Below are 13813 nucleotides of genomic sequence, written 5' to 3' on the forward strand. Positions count from 1 at the left end.
CACACGGCACAGGGCACACGGGACACGGCACACAGCACAGGGCACACGGCACACGGCACAGGGCACATGGCACAGGGCACATGGCACAGGGGACACGGCACACGGCACAGGGCACATGGCACACAGCACGTGGCAGTGGCCGTGTGCCGGGCAGCAGGGCCCGCTCCGTTGCCGTCTCTCCCCGCTCCGTGCCCTGGATTCGGGGCCGCGGCTCAGCGGGGCGAGCTCTGGCACATCAAAGCCGCGGCTGCTCCGGCGCTCCCGGCACGCTGCCGGCCACGGGCACCCGAAACGGGGGCGCTGGGGCTGCCCTCAGCTCTTATCACCGGGTGGGGCAGCACGGTGTCACCGCGAGGGGACACGGCGGCATCCAGGGGCTGCCAGCCTCTCCACCCACCCCGAGTGACCCCCGGAGGGTGGGGTCGGCACCCAGAGAGCAGGAGGATGGCACAGGGGTGGTGCTTTATTGGGGGGATCATGCAGCCTCCAAATATCACAGTGACAGAGAAGCGGGGAGCGGGGGGACCGAGGGGACAGCAGGGTGGGTCCGGCTCACGGGGCACAGACCACCGGGAGCGAGCAGTGCTGGGGGCGTCCTGCACTGGGGCCGGGACCTTCCCCATGTCCCAGCCGGGGAGGGGGCTGTGGCAGGGCTGGGCCTGGCGGGGACCCCGCGTGTCCCCAGGCCACGCCGGGAGAGGGGGGGTTCACTGGGGCACGCTGGGACTGGGGCCGGGGGTCTTCGCTGGGGCAACCAAAGCTGGGGGGCACTGGGGGTGTCTCACAGGGGAACTGAGGCTGGAGTCGGGGCTCGGGGGTCCCTCACTAGGGAAAACGGAGGCTGGGGCTGGGGGGTCCCTCACTGCGGGGAGCCCAGGCTGGGGTCGGGGCCGGGCTGAGCAGCGGGACACCGGGACACCGGGCTGAGCCGCGGGCACCGGCTCCCTGCGCCCCGGGTGCGGAGGGGACGGGAGGGGACAGGAGGGAACGGGAGGGAAGAGATGGATGGGAGAGGGAAAGAGGGGACCGGAGGGGATGGAAAGGGACGGCAGGGACCGGGAGAGGACGGGAGGGGAGGGAAGGACCGGGAGGGGCAGGCGGGGGAAGGCAGGAGCTCGTGGCCGCCCCACTCACGTTCTTGAACTCGCGGAAGGGGACGAACTGGACGATGTCGCGCAGGACGGGCTCGCCCTTGGGGGAGCGCAGGACACCGTCGTCCCCGTCCAGGATCTGCATGTCCGTGAAGTCGGCGTTGCCCACGCCGACGATGATGATGGACATGGGCAGGTAGGAGGCGCGGACGATGGCCTCCCGCGTGTCCGCCATATCCGTCACCACCCCGTCCGTCAGGATCAGCAGGATGAAGTATTGCTGGGGGACAGGGATGGAGCATTGCTGGGGGACAGGGATGAAGCATTGCTGGGGGACAGGGATGGAGCATTGCTGGGGGACAGGGATGCTCGGGGGGCTGCCTGACCCCGCTGCCAGCCCCTCGCCGGAGCAGCCACAAGTGTCTCGAGTGTGCAGGGTCTGAGCCCAGCCCCGGCGGGGGCAGAGGGACCCACCGAGGCCTCCTTGGTCCGCTCCTCGTCGGCCGCCACGCGAGCCACCTTGGAGATGATGGGAGCCACGTTGGTGGGGCCGTAGAGCTGGATTTTGGGCAGGCAGCTCTGGTAGGACTCCACGACGCCCTGGATGCCTGTGGGGGGTGCGAGGGGTGAGGGGCATCCCAGCCGTGGATCCGGCCCCGCTGGAGCTGGACTCACCCTCACACTCGTCATTGTCGGGGTTGAAGTTGATGGCGAAGTCATGGGAGACCTGGAGGGAGGGAGGAAGGGGAGGGGGCAGCTGGTGCACCCCCTACCCCAGCCCCCAGCGTGTGCCAAGCCCCAGCAGTGCCACAGCCGAGGGTACCCAGAGGGACAAGCACATCCCTGGGGTCCCACAGGGCCCTGAGACCCCCTCACCTCGTACTTGGGGGGGATCCTGGCACCAAAGCCCAGAGCTGAGAATTTCTTATCACTGCAAGGAAAGGGGGATGAGGAGCTCTGGGGCCAGCACCAAGTGCCTGTCACCAGCAGATCTCACCCCGAGGTGGGTGTCACCAGTGTGTGTGGCCCCGGGGGACCCGCCAGAGCCACCAACCTGTCATAGTCCTGGCAGATCTCACCCACAGCCACCAGCGCCTTGAGGTACTCGTTGGGCTGGTAGGGGTTGATGTAGTGCAGGGAGCAGCTGTTTCGGGGGTCCCCGTTGGAGGCCGTGAAGTCGATGGCCACCTGGTGGGGACAGGGGGGTCACCCAGGGTGAGCAGGGCCACTGCTGGTCCCTGCTGGCTGGGGAGGGGACGCTGCTCACCGTGAAATGGATCTGGCAGCCGCCCATGATGTAATCCAGGAAGGAGTAAACCCTGTGGATCTTCCAGAGGGACCTGAGTCGGCGGCTGTGCCCCACACCAGGGCATGGGCATGGCCTGGCACAGCCTGGCATGGCTTGGCACAGCCTGGCACAGCTCCCAGGCGCTCACCTTCAGGTCCAGCAGCACCACGACCCCCGAATTCTTGTAGTTGCGCTTCTTGATCTTGTACTTGGGGTTCATGCAGTCCCACTGCACCTGTGGCACCGGCACCCGCGCTGCCTGCGGCCCCCGCCGGGGCACGGCCCAGCCCGGGCACCCCCCGTGCCACTCTGCACCCCACAGCCCCAGAACATCGTGGCCCAATAACCCTGCACCCCCAGAGCCCCACGGTGCAGCTGCCTTCCCCCACTCCCAGCCACCCCATCCGTGACTGATTCCCCAGAAGACCCCAAACCCACCCTCCCTTCCCCAAACAGGAGGGCAGAGAGAAGAAAATGGTGCCAAACCCAGAGGAGGAGCTGGAAGGTGGCTGCTAGGACAGGCTCTGCTGGCAGCACACAGGGTGACCCCAGGCCATCCCCGTGTCCCCATGTCCCACCTTGTTCTCCCCCATGGCCTTCTGCATCTCCTCGAAGGTGGTGAAGAATTCCCCGATGAAGTCGTGCTTGCCCCGCGAGTCGTAGTCCCACACCACGCACTGAGACGGGCACGGCTCAGCCCTGGCACCAGGGGGGCTCAGCCCTGTCCCCAGCACTGGGGGGTCCCCAGCACAGCCCCAGGGAAGCTGCAGTTCTGACGCCCCCAGGGCAGGAATAGAGGTCCCCATCATTCTTCCTCACCCTCAGCTTCCTCTTCTCCTCGCAGCTGCAGAGCGAGTTGAGGGAGACTTTGAAGGGCTCCCAGATGGGGCTGAGGTTGTTCTTCACCACCTGCAGGATGGGTGGGGGGCTCAGCGGGGCCGGGGAGCCCCCGGGGTGGCGGTGGGGCGGCCGGGGCGCGGTGCCGCCGTGGCCCCACCTCGGTGCGGTACACCAGCTGCTCGCTGCGGTCGTCGTCGATGCGGTAGATCTCCAGGAAGGGATCTGACTTGCTGAACAGGTCCTGGGGGAGGAGGATGAGGGAGAGCAATGCCCACCCTGCCCTGTTTCCCCCCCAGCACCCAGCTCACCTTGTCATCCAGTTTCTTGGCGCGGAAGGCGAGCTCCACGTAGCCGTTGTTCCCCGAGATCTCCTCCGAGATGATCTGAGGAGGGTGGGTGCTCAGAGCCTGGCATAGCTTTGCCCCCCTGCCCACCACCTCCCTGTGGTGCCCTGGGAGGGGACAGGGTCCCACGTGCCTCCCGGGCACAGCAGGGACCTTCAGGATGGCCAGCAGATGCCATCAGGGACCCTGAGCCCTCCCCAGCCCCAAGAGTCTGTGCCACCCTACTGATCCAGTCCAGTGCCACCCAGGTGTCCCAGTCTGATGCTGTCCCAGTACCCCAGTCCTGTGCCATCCGTGTGCCCTGACTGGTGCCATCCCAGGATTCCAGCCCCATGTCACCTGTGCGCCCCATCCCGGTGCCACCCTCTGTTTGGTGCCACCCCAGTGCCCCTGCTCAGTGTCACCCACCCCGGTGTCACCCACCCCCTGCACGGGCTCGGCGCTCACCGTGATCGTGGACTTGCCCGCAAACTTCCCGTACTTGAGGAACAGCGGCTTCGTCACCCGTTTCTGTGCCACGATCTGCGAGAGCCAGCGTTGGGGACGGGACAGCACCGCGGGGTCCCCGGGGAGGGGACAGCACCGCGGGGTCCCCGGGGAGGGTCCCCAGGCTCACCTGCCCCACGGTGCACTCCATGCCCCCCAGGAAGTCGTCATCGTGCGTGCCCACGCCGGCCTGGCCGTGGCTGTCGTACACCTCGAAGCGCAGCTTCTGCACCTCCTCGAAGTAGTAATCGACCGTGAAGATCTTGGCGAACACGGGGTTCAGGTTGCTCTTGATCACCTCGCTGCGATCCACCTGTGAGGGATTGGCACAGGGCCTTGGGGGGCCAGAGCTGCCGCAGGGATGTGGGAACCCAGGGGCGTGGGGGGGCTGGGATGTGGGGTGTGGGCTGCTGTGAGGGGAGATGAACGGATGGCACATGCCAGGCTGAGGGGTACAGGGATGAGGGATGGGGGAGTGAAGGATGAAGGGATAGGGGTGCAGGAACAGGGAATGCAGGGAAGGACCAGCTGTGCCCGAGTGAATGGCATTTGGAGGAGCCCCTTGTGCCCCCCACAGCCTCCAGCCCTACCAGCCCTGGGTGTGGGACGCTGCTCCCACTGGGCTCCCTGTGGTCATCCAAGGGGATACTCTGCCTCTGGCTGTGCTTTGCCACAGCTCTGCTGGAGCAGCAGCAATGGGTTGGTGCCAGGACAAGCTGCTGTGCCCATTCTGGGGGTCACCGGCCCTGATGGCCCCAGTGGGCAGTGGGTGCTCAGCAGCTCCTGGCCGTGCTGGCAGCGGGTGCTGAGCAGTTCCGGAGCCTCCCCCGCAGCCGTCCCTGCCAGGGCTGACTCAAGGGGACACATCCTGGCCAGGGCACCCTGCCAGCCCCTGGCCCCTGCCTGCCCAGTCCAGCATCATCTGTCTAGCCCACACTGCTGCCACCCTGCCACGGCCAGCCGTGTCCCTCCTGCGTGGGCACTGCCAGCCCCTCATTCTGGGGATGAGGCTGTTGGGTCCTCGGTCCCTCTGGACCCAGGGCCTTAGAGCCAGTGGCAGAGCCAGATGCAGGTGCCTTGTCTGGGGCACACAGGCCAGCTGGGACAGGACTGTCTCCAAAAGGTGGCTCAGGAGGGACCCTCTTGCCCCTTGGAGCTGGCCGGTGTCTGGCACAGCGCAGCCTGGAGCGTGGCACAGCCCACAGAGTGTGGCACAGAGCACTGTGGCACAGCCGGGTACAAGTGTCTGGCATGGCACAGCACACCGCAGCTGGCACGGTGCCCTCGTCCCCCCCCTCCCCGGCTCCGCGCTGGCTCGAGCGGAGTCGATGACACGCCGAGGGATTTAGCGCTAAATCCGCCGGCTGAGCGGCCGCGATTAGAGCGGAGCCGCCGGTGCCAGCACGGGAGGGATGGAAGGAGCCGTGCCAGCCCCAGTGCATCCCGGTGTCTGCCAGCCCCACTGCCAGCATCAGCCCCAGTGCCAGTGTCAGCACCAGCCCTGCAGCCCTGAGCCACCCCGGGGGGAGCTGAGGTGTCCCTTGTCCCTGTCCCGGGGCACTGGAGCCACTCGGGAGCCACACGCGGTGGGCACCACGCCCACCCCGCTCCCCACAGCAGCCCCAGTGGGCGGGATGTGACCCAGCGTTAGCACCATCCCCACAGGCTGCGGGTGCCCCACAGTGCCCTGCCCACCCTGCCTCACCCCCCGACCCCGTTCTGCACCCTGCAACCTGTTCTGCACGGCACACCCTACTCTGCATCATCTCCTGCACCCCATCCTGCACCCATGCTCTGCACCCTGGTCTGAGCCCTGCACCCTGCTCTGCACCTTGCACCCCATTCTGAACCCTGTACCCCCTTCTGAACCCTGACCCTGTTCTGCACCCAGCTGCCCATTCTTCATTGTCTCCTGCACCTGGTCTGAACCCTGCACCTCATTCTGAACGCTGCAACCTGTCTTGCACCATGCACCCTACTCTGCATCATCTCCTGAACCCCTGCTCTGCACCTGTACCCTGGTGTGAACCCTGCACCCTGTTCTGCACCTAGAACCCCTTTCTGCACCCTGTACCCCATTCTCCACTGTCTCCCGCACCCTGCTCTGTACCCTGTACCCTGCTCCCCGCCAACTCCTGCACCCTGACCCCCATTCTGCACCTTGCACCTCGCCCCCCACCATCTCCTGCAGCCCCCTACATCCCCCGCCCTGTGCCCAGCCCCGCCGCGCCCCGGCTCCTGCCCTGCCCTGCCCGGTGGGTGCCAGCAGTGCCCCCCTCTCCTACCTCCATCCACTGGCCCTGGGACTGCATCAGCAGCAGGACACAGGGGTCCGACTTGTTGAGGGTGTCGCGGTCCAGGAGGTGTTTACAGCTGACCCGCAGCTCCACCTTGGAGAGCACGGCCAGCGGGGCCTGCGGGCACGGCTCGGGCACGTCGCCCATGCCGGCCGGGCGCGGCGGGGCACCGGCGGCCCCGTGGGCGAAGGGCATGGGGGGCGAGCGGGGCGGCCGCGGCCTCGGGCGCCGTCAGGGAGCCGGGCAGGTGCCCGTCATGCCCGGGGCACGGCGCCCCACGGTGCCAGGCTCGGCCCCGGTGGCAGGACACGCGTGGGGCAGGGGGGCTCCAGGACACCTCCGGGAGGGGTGGTCGCTTCCAGTCCCGACGGCTCCGCGGGGCCCTGCAAGGCACCAAAGCACAGTGGGGCGAGCTGGGCACCTCGTGCACGGCCCGGGTATCCCCAAGTCCCGGGCAGCACCACGGGCACAGCTGTGTGGGGTTCACACGGTCCTGCGGGGCCGTGCCCAGCTCTGTCCCAGCCCCACCCCAGCGGCAGGATGTGTCCCGAGGGGAGGGGGGACCTGAGTGGGGTGGGGTACCCACCCTGGAGTGCCCCGTGTGGGGCTGTGGAGTAGAAACCCCCTGCAGTCCCTGCGGGCAGCACCCCCCGCCTGGGCAGGGCTCTCCGGAGGGGAGCGGGGACACCAGCTCCGTGTCTGTGGCACCAGGTGACGGATTCCCCCCGTGCTGGGGACAACATCCACCCTGCCCCCGGAGGCTGGCAGCACTCAGCCGGGCGATGCTGCCTGACGGGGCAGCGAGGGGCTCTGCCAGTCCCGGCCCCAGTGCCCCACCCGCAGGTCCTGGGGGCTCCTGGCTGGGGCAGGGCATGGGCAGAGCAGCCCTTGCCCACCTGTGCCCTCGCATGCCCAGCCCGGCCGAAGTTTCCCGGGGAAGTCATGCAGTGCCCAGGCCCTCTCCGGGCACATGGCTCCGGTGGGCACCGTCCCCCTCCCCGGGATCGCGGGCACCCCTTGGCATCATCCACCGCTCAGTGGAGGGGACAGCGGGTCCCACCCTGCCCGTCGCCCCCTCACCTGGGTGCTGGTGGCCTGGGCTGGGGCACGGCGGGGCAGGGGCTGGCTCGGGGCGTGCCCGCCGTGCCGGTGTGCCCGCCGTGCCGGTGTGCCCGCCGGAGCTGCTGCCGCTGCCACCTCCACACAACTGACTCAAGCTGCAGCTCGGGAGCGGAGCCCTAAGAGGGAGATGGATGACAAGCTCCGTTAACTGCCTCGCTGCCGGCTCCGGAGCGGAGCCCACCCCGCGCCGGGGCTGAGCGGGGTCCGCAGGGTGCCCAGCACCGCTGGCTGTGCCAGGGCAGGAGCTCCTGCTCCAAGTGAGACCCCCATGGCACAGCCACCGCCCCCCACCCTCCCCAGCTGCTCCCCATGGGGTACCCAAGGCCACCTTGGTCCTGGCCCCCCACACTCTGAGCCAACAGCCCAAGCACAAGGCTGGGGTCCCCCCAAACCCACCGGGTGCCCTCCCCACATGCTGGAGCATCCAGACCCACATCCCATGCACATGGAACCCCATAGGCTGAGGCCCCAACCCGGGACCCCCCACCCATCCCTGTCCCCCCAGCACTGCGGTGCTGTCAACCCAGCTTTATGGAAGATGATGTAATTAGCTCAAATTTGGAGGGATTAAAAAGCAGATAGGGCTAACAAGCACGAGGGCACCGCAGGGCCCGGGCTTTGGGAGCTAATCCCCAGCCTGCCTGGCAGAAATAGGCCACTCTTCTTCCCACTCCCCCCACAGCCCCAGCACGGCTCCGTAGGGCAGGAGGCACCAACCCACAGCAGGACACGGCTGGGCAGAGGGGCTGGGGGGACACCGTGGTAACTGGACACAGGCAACACCTCACCAGGCACATCTTGCCTCTTTGAATGGCCCAGCAAGCATGCAGCTGTGCCAGGACTCCAGCACTGAGTGCTCCATCCCATCCCATCCCATCCCATCCCATCCCATCCCATCCCATCCCATCGTAACAATGATGGGCTGGGTGAGTGCTCCTGGAGCAGCTCTAATCCCACCAACACATCCCAGTGACCCACCAGCCCTTGCCCAGGGACAGGCAGACCCTGGGATCCCCCCAACAGCCTCGAGGATCGGCCAGAACCCCCCCAGCTTCTACTGAGCTCCCGTGGCACCACTTAAACTATCACAGAATCATTTGGGATGGAAAAAGATCAGTTCACCCTCTCCCCAGTACTGCCAAGGCCACCACAATGTTCCCAAGTGCCACATCTACCAAGGGATGCCTTTAGTCCATGAAGAAATGGCTAGAAGGGCCCTGGAACTGCAGCAGGGGCTGAGCCAAGGGCCAGGGAGTGCAGGATGGCAGAGCAGCACAGTCCAGCTCTGGGACTTGGCTCCACCCAAGCTCAGCTGAGGGGCTGGGCCACACCTTGCTTCCCCTGTACCCCCGCAAAAGTGGGGAAAGCCCCCCACCACAACACCCAACTTGTACAGCTTTGCCTGACACAGAGGTGTGGAAATCATCAAACCAGGAATACTGGCATGGAAGACAGGGAAGGGGCAGGAGACAACGCCTGGCATGGAGAGGGAATCCCCAAAGCCCCTCAGAATCAGAGCAGGAGGCAGCCCAGGCTGCAGCCCTGAGAAGGCAGAGGAGTGGGCACAGGGCAGGTGTTTAACTCGCTGTCAGGGAAATGTGGAGCCTCCAATCACAGCAAACGAGGCTTCCCACGCTGGAACACATCCCTGCACTGCCACGGGCACACGGGGCGGCTCCGCTCGCCACATGTGCCCCAAAACCACAGCACACCGGGCTCTGTAGGGCTCTTTATTGACAGTTCTGGGGAGAACAGTTCATTTCTTCTTCTCCACGTCCTGCTCTGCCGCTTCCTTGGCGCGCTTGGCGCGGATGCCGAAGAGGCGGGCGTTGGCCCGGGCCATGCGAAGGCTGGCAAAGGCCTTGAAGTTCTTCTCGTCTTCCGAGATGACACGCGCCTTCTCCCGCTTGAAAACCTGCGGAGAGAGCGCCAGACAGTCACAGGCTGCCCCTCGGAGCCGAGGCTTCCCACCACCATCCCTGCGAGGAACAGCGGGAACGGAGCGCTCGTGCCATCTACAGGCCCTGCCCTCAGCCTGCTCCGCCGGGATCTGCCTTCCCGCGGGCTCCTCAGTGCAGCAGCAATGAAAACAAGCACCACGGGAAACCTGAGTCAGGCTTTACAGAATCGCAGCATTGTTAAGCTTGGTAAAGACCTTTAATAGAGAGCCCAGCTGTCAGCCCAGCACCACCATGGTTACCACCAACCATGTCCTCAAGTGCCACATCCACGTGTTTTTTTGAGCACTTCCAAGGATGGGGACTCTGCCACTGCCCTGGGCAGCTGTGCCAGGGATGGACAGCCTGGTCAGTCAAGCAATTTTCCTAATATCCAACCTAAACCTCCCCTGGCACAGCTTGAGGTTGTTTCCTCTAATCCTGTCACTTGTCACCTGGGAGGAGAGCTTTACCCCCCTCCCAGCTTCAAAATCCTGTCATGGAGTTGTAGGAAATGACAAGAGGTTTGTGACACCAACTGACAGCAGCTCTGGGAAGCAGAGGATTTAGGCACAAATGGTGACCACAGACCCTGCCTGAGCACTCCAACCCCAGCTGAACCTAAAGCACCCTCAATTTCACAGTCCTCTCAAAGACTTATTCCTGGTTTTTTTTGATCCAGGATGGGCAATAGCTGGAGGCAGCCATCCCCAGCTGTGAGGCAGCAAGGAACGAATCCTCTCTGCAAGTCCAACCTCAATCACATCACACGCAGACCATGATTAAATGACACTTACGTTCTTGATGGGCATGACAGGTCCTGTGAGCTGAGTGGCCATCTTGAGTTCCTCTGGCTGCACAACAGAAGATGGGAATGTTAGAAGAACAGAATTTAAACTTCCCTGGCTAAAACCTCAGCTGAAGCACAGCAGGTACCAGCTCAAACACGGTGCTAATGATCCTGCCAGGAGCTGTAGCACCGAATGGAACAAAGCCAGCGTGTCAGAGCGTTTGGCACCGCTGAGCTGCACCAGCGACCCACGCTGTGCCCGGATCCGGCCAGAGCAGCAGCGGCCACAGCTCTGCCAGCTGGGACAGCTTTGACACCAACTGTGCTGCTCTCAATTCACACAGGATCACAGCATCATTTAGGTTGGAAAAGCCTCCATGATCATCCAGTCCAAGCTGTGCCCAATCCTCACCTTGTCCCCAGCCCAGAGCACTGAGTGCCACATCCATTCCTTCCTGGGACTCTCCAGGGATGGAGTCCAAACCTCCCTGGGCAACCCCTGCCAATGCCTGACCCCCCTTTCCAGGAAGAAATTCCTGATGTCCAACCTGAACCACCTTCCCTGGCACAAACTGAGGCCATTCTCTAAGCCTCCTTTTCTGCAAGCTGAGCCCCCACAGCTTATATACACCCAACACGTTCCTCAGCAACTCCTTCTCAGATTGATTCCAGCTTCTTGTAAGAGCATGTCATCAGACAAAAATGACTGAACGTTTACTGAATACAGCTGACTTCCAGTAAACACATCTGAATCAGTGTTTCAGCTCCAGGCTCTTCCTCCCTGCTCTGAAGATGGAGTTAAGCGGGTTGGAGCTGCCAGATTCTCCACAAGATGGGAGGACAGTCTGAACTCACCCTTGTGTTCCCTGGATCTACTGGCAGCAGACCCAGGGAACACAGCTCTGCTCTGATCCTGGAGAGGTTTTAATGAAAACCATTTTTGAATGTCAATAACAATCGCCTTCTGGAGCCTGGCTGGCACACAGCCCTGGAGCCACTCACAGCCTGTCCCTCAGCCCTCCACCAGCAGGACTGACTCCAAGGGGAATTTCCAGCCATTGTGACAATTTAGCTCTCTAAAGTAAAATTCAACTGGCTGAGCAAGGAGCAAAGCTCCAGGAATCAGCACCAAAACAAGCCAGCAGCTGTTCAGCCAAATGACTGAAGTGCCACTGCAACCCAGAATGCCCTGTTAAGACTCGACCCTGCCAGGCCTGGCCTTGTGCTGGGCTCAGGACCACGGGGCTCACACCATGGAAAAGGCTCAGGAGCTCTGCCTAACACCAAACCTCCCAGAACAGGACACGTTTCCAGCAGCTGGGTACTCACAGAGCTGTCTCCCTTCTTGGGCATGGCTGGCTTCCTCGGGAAGAGGATGAGCTTGGAGTGGTACTCCTTCAGCCTCTGCACGTTGGCCTGCAGGGACTCGGTGGACTTGTTCCGCCTCCGGGGATCCACGGAGATTCCGATAGTCCGGGCAAACTTCTTGTTGATGCCAGCGAGCTGAGGAGAGGGAAGGAGGGAGCAGTGTCAGCATCCCACAGCTCCCAACAGCCAGGCAGGGATCCCAGCACTGCCAGCACGGGATGCAAGCTCGGGAGGAAGGCTGGGCATCAGCTGAGGGACCAACTGTGCCGCCAACAAAGGGTGTCCTGGTGTATCTTTGTGCTTAAAATGTTGCTCAGGCTGATTTTTGCAGGTGGATCTCCCTAGAGCAGCAAAGTGCAACCCCTGCAGGACACATCTAAACTTGGATTCAGACAGATGTTTATGAGTCAGCTCGTGGACAACTCTGGTTCACTGAGCACTGGGAGCTCCATTAAATCAGGATTTTTTTCTAACCATCTGAAACAACCATTAACTAACTGTTTTTTTAGACTGCCTTAAACAAAAAACTAATTTTCTGTTTGAAGACAAACAGCTGCATCCTGCTTTGTGTTCCACCATTACCCAAAAATTAAAAAAAAAAAAGTAATGAAGTATTTGGCACCCAGAAGAACAATCTCCCTGCCTCAGTGCACCAATTTCAGTTATAAATGCTTTAATTAAGACACAGAACCAGGCGCAGAGGCAGCTGGTGCTGCCAGCGAGCCCTGATGTGGAATCTGATCACACAGACACAGCAGGGGGGTCTGCAGACCACCTTCACCAGCTCAGCACACCTGGGCAGGTCACAGGGACAAGGAACAGAGGACAGGAAACACTTCCCACTTTAATCCATCTATCTGGGCTTTAATCCAACTGTTATTACTCCAGCTACTCCGAGATGCTGTGCTGAATGTAGCATTTCCTCCTGCTACAACATCTCCTGCTACTCTTAGAACTAAACTGAGTTTACTTGGTCCTTAACTGGAAATACTGGCTAAAATATTTAGAGTTAGCAAAAAAATGTTTCATAAAGAAACAATTTAATGAAGACAATCTTAGTTTTCTCCCTCTCCCAAACGAATTTAGGAGACTCAAGGCTCTTTCAGAATTCAGGTTTCATAGAATCTCTGAATAGACTGGGTTGGAAAGGACAGTGAAGATCTCTAAGTTCCATCCCTTGCCATGAGCAGGGACACCTTCCCCTACCCCAAGCCCCATCCAACCTGGCCTTGGACACTTCCAGGGATAAGGCAGCCACAGCTGTCCTGGGCACCTTATGCCAGAGCCCCCCCCACCCTCACAGGGAAGAATTTCTTTCATATATCCAAATTAAATTTCCCTTATTTTAGCTATATTTTAACAAGATTTTAATTATAGTCTCAGTAGATAAACAGACATTTATCTTTCAAAGCACTCTTCACACACCCACTCCACCATCACAGCTAAGACCATCTTTCCTTGCTCCCAGAGCCAGGAAATCCACAGCCTTCCCTAGCAGGTACCAACACCTGAGCAAGTCACCCTGTGCAGGACAGGAGAAGCAGCTGAGCTCAGACTTTGACTCTTTGAATCGATGCTCTGTACTTACTTTAAGCTCCTCCAGGCTGAAGCCTCTGCCAGCACGGACCTTTTTGTGGTATCTGATGGTAGGGCACCTCACGATGGGCCGGATGGGCCCAGCCACGGGGCGGGGGGCGATGCGGCGAGCCTTGGCCTGGCGAGCCTTCCTCCTGGAATGGCAGGGTCACAGCAGCTTGGGAAAGGCCTCAGGTGATGGAGCCCAACCTGTGCCCGACCCCCACCTTATCAACCCAGCCCAGAGCACTGAGTGCTGCATGCAGCCCCTGCCAAGGCCTGACCACCCTTTCCAGGAAGAAATTCCCTGTGACATCCAACCTGAGCCTCCCCTGCACAAAATGGGGCTGCTCCCTCTCCTCCTGTCCTTGTTCCCTAGAGCCTGACCCCCTCCTCTCAGGCAGTTGTGGAAAGTTGTGGTCACCTTTCCTCCAGGCTGAGCCCCCCAGGTGCTCCTGGTGATCCAGACCCCTCCCAGCTCCACTCCCTTCTCTGGACATGCTCCTTAATGTCTGTCATACAATGAGGGGCCAAACATAACACTGGAGTTCCAGGTGTGATATCAACACCGGAACACGGGCAGCGGAGACACGGAACGGGGCCACGGGCAGCGGGGCCGCAGCCAGCCTCGCCCGGCAGCAGCCGCTCGATGCCCTCTTCCGTGCCCAGCACCTC

The 13813-nt window shown here is 62.2% G+C and overlaps 2 protein-coding genes across 2 annotated transcripts; both read right to left on the bottom strand.

Moving 5' to 3' along the window:
• Nucleotides 1–707: 707 nt before the first annotated feature.
• CPNE7 (copine 7) lies at nucleotides 708–6541 on the bottom strand. The gene is made up of 15 exons (XM_041483936.1): nucleotides 6335–6541; nucleotides 4180–4362; nucleotides 4011–4085; nucleotides 3528–3602; nucleotides 3377–3460; nucleotides 3199–3288; nucleotides 2958–3056; nucleotides 2528–2614; nucleotides 2359–2418; nucleotides 2146–2279; nucleotides 1968–2022; nucleotides 1767–1818; nucleotides 1566–1699; nucleotides 1086–1371; nucleotides 708–745 (listed from the first exon to the last, which is right to left on the bottom strand). The coding sequence occupies exons 1-15, from the start codon at nucleotides 6539–6541 to the stop codon at nucleotides 708–710; spliced, it is 1659 nt and encodes a 552-aa protein (XP_041339870.1).
• Nucleotides 6542–9185: 2644 nt separating this feature from the next.
• RPL13 (ribosomal protein L13) lies at nucleotides 9186–13390 on the bottom strand. The gene is made up of 4 exons (XM_041483552.1): nucleotides 13152–13390; nucleotides 11525–11698; nucleotides 10203–10259; nucleotides 9186–9383 (listed from the first exon to the last, which is right to left on the bottom strand). The coding sequence occupies exons 2-4, from the start codon at nucleotides 11546–11548 to the stop codon at nucleotides 9225–9227; spliced, it is 240 nt and encodes a 79-aa protein (XP_041339486.1). The 5' UTR covers nucleotides 11549–11698; nucleotides 13152–13390; the 3' UTR covers nucleotides 9186–9224.
• Nucleotides 13391–13813: the final 423 nt, after the last annotated feature.

Source organism: Pyrgilauda ruficollis, unplaced genomic scaffold, assembly GCF_017590135.1.
Source record: "Pyrgilauda ruficollis isolate IOZ18807 unplaced genomic scaffold, ASM1759013v1 scaffold117, whole genome shotgun sequence".
NCBI lineage: Eukaryota > Metazoa > Chordata > Aves > Passeriformes > Passeridae > Pyrgilauda > Pyrgilauda ruficollis.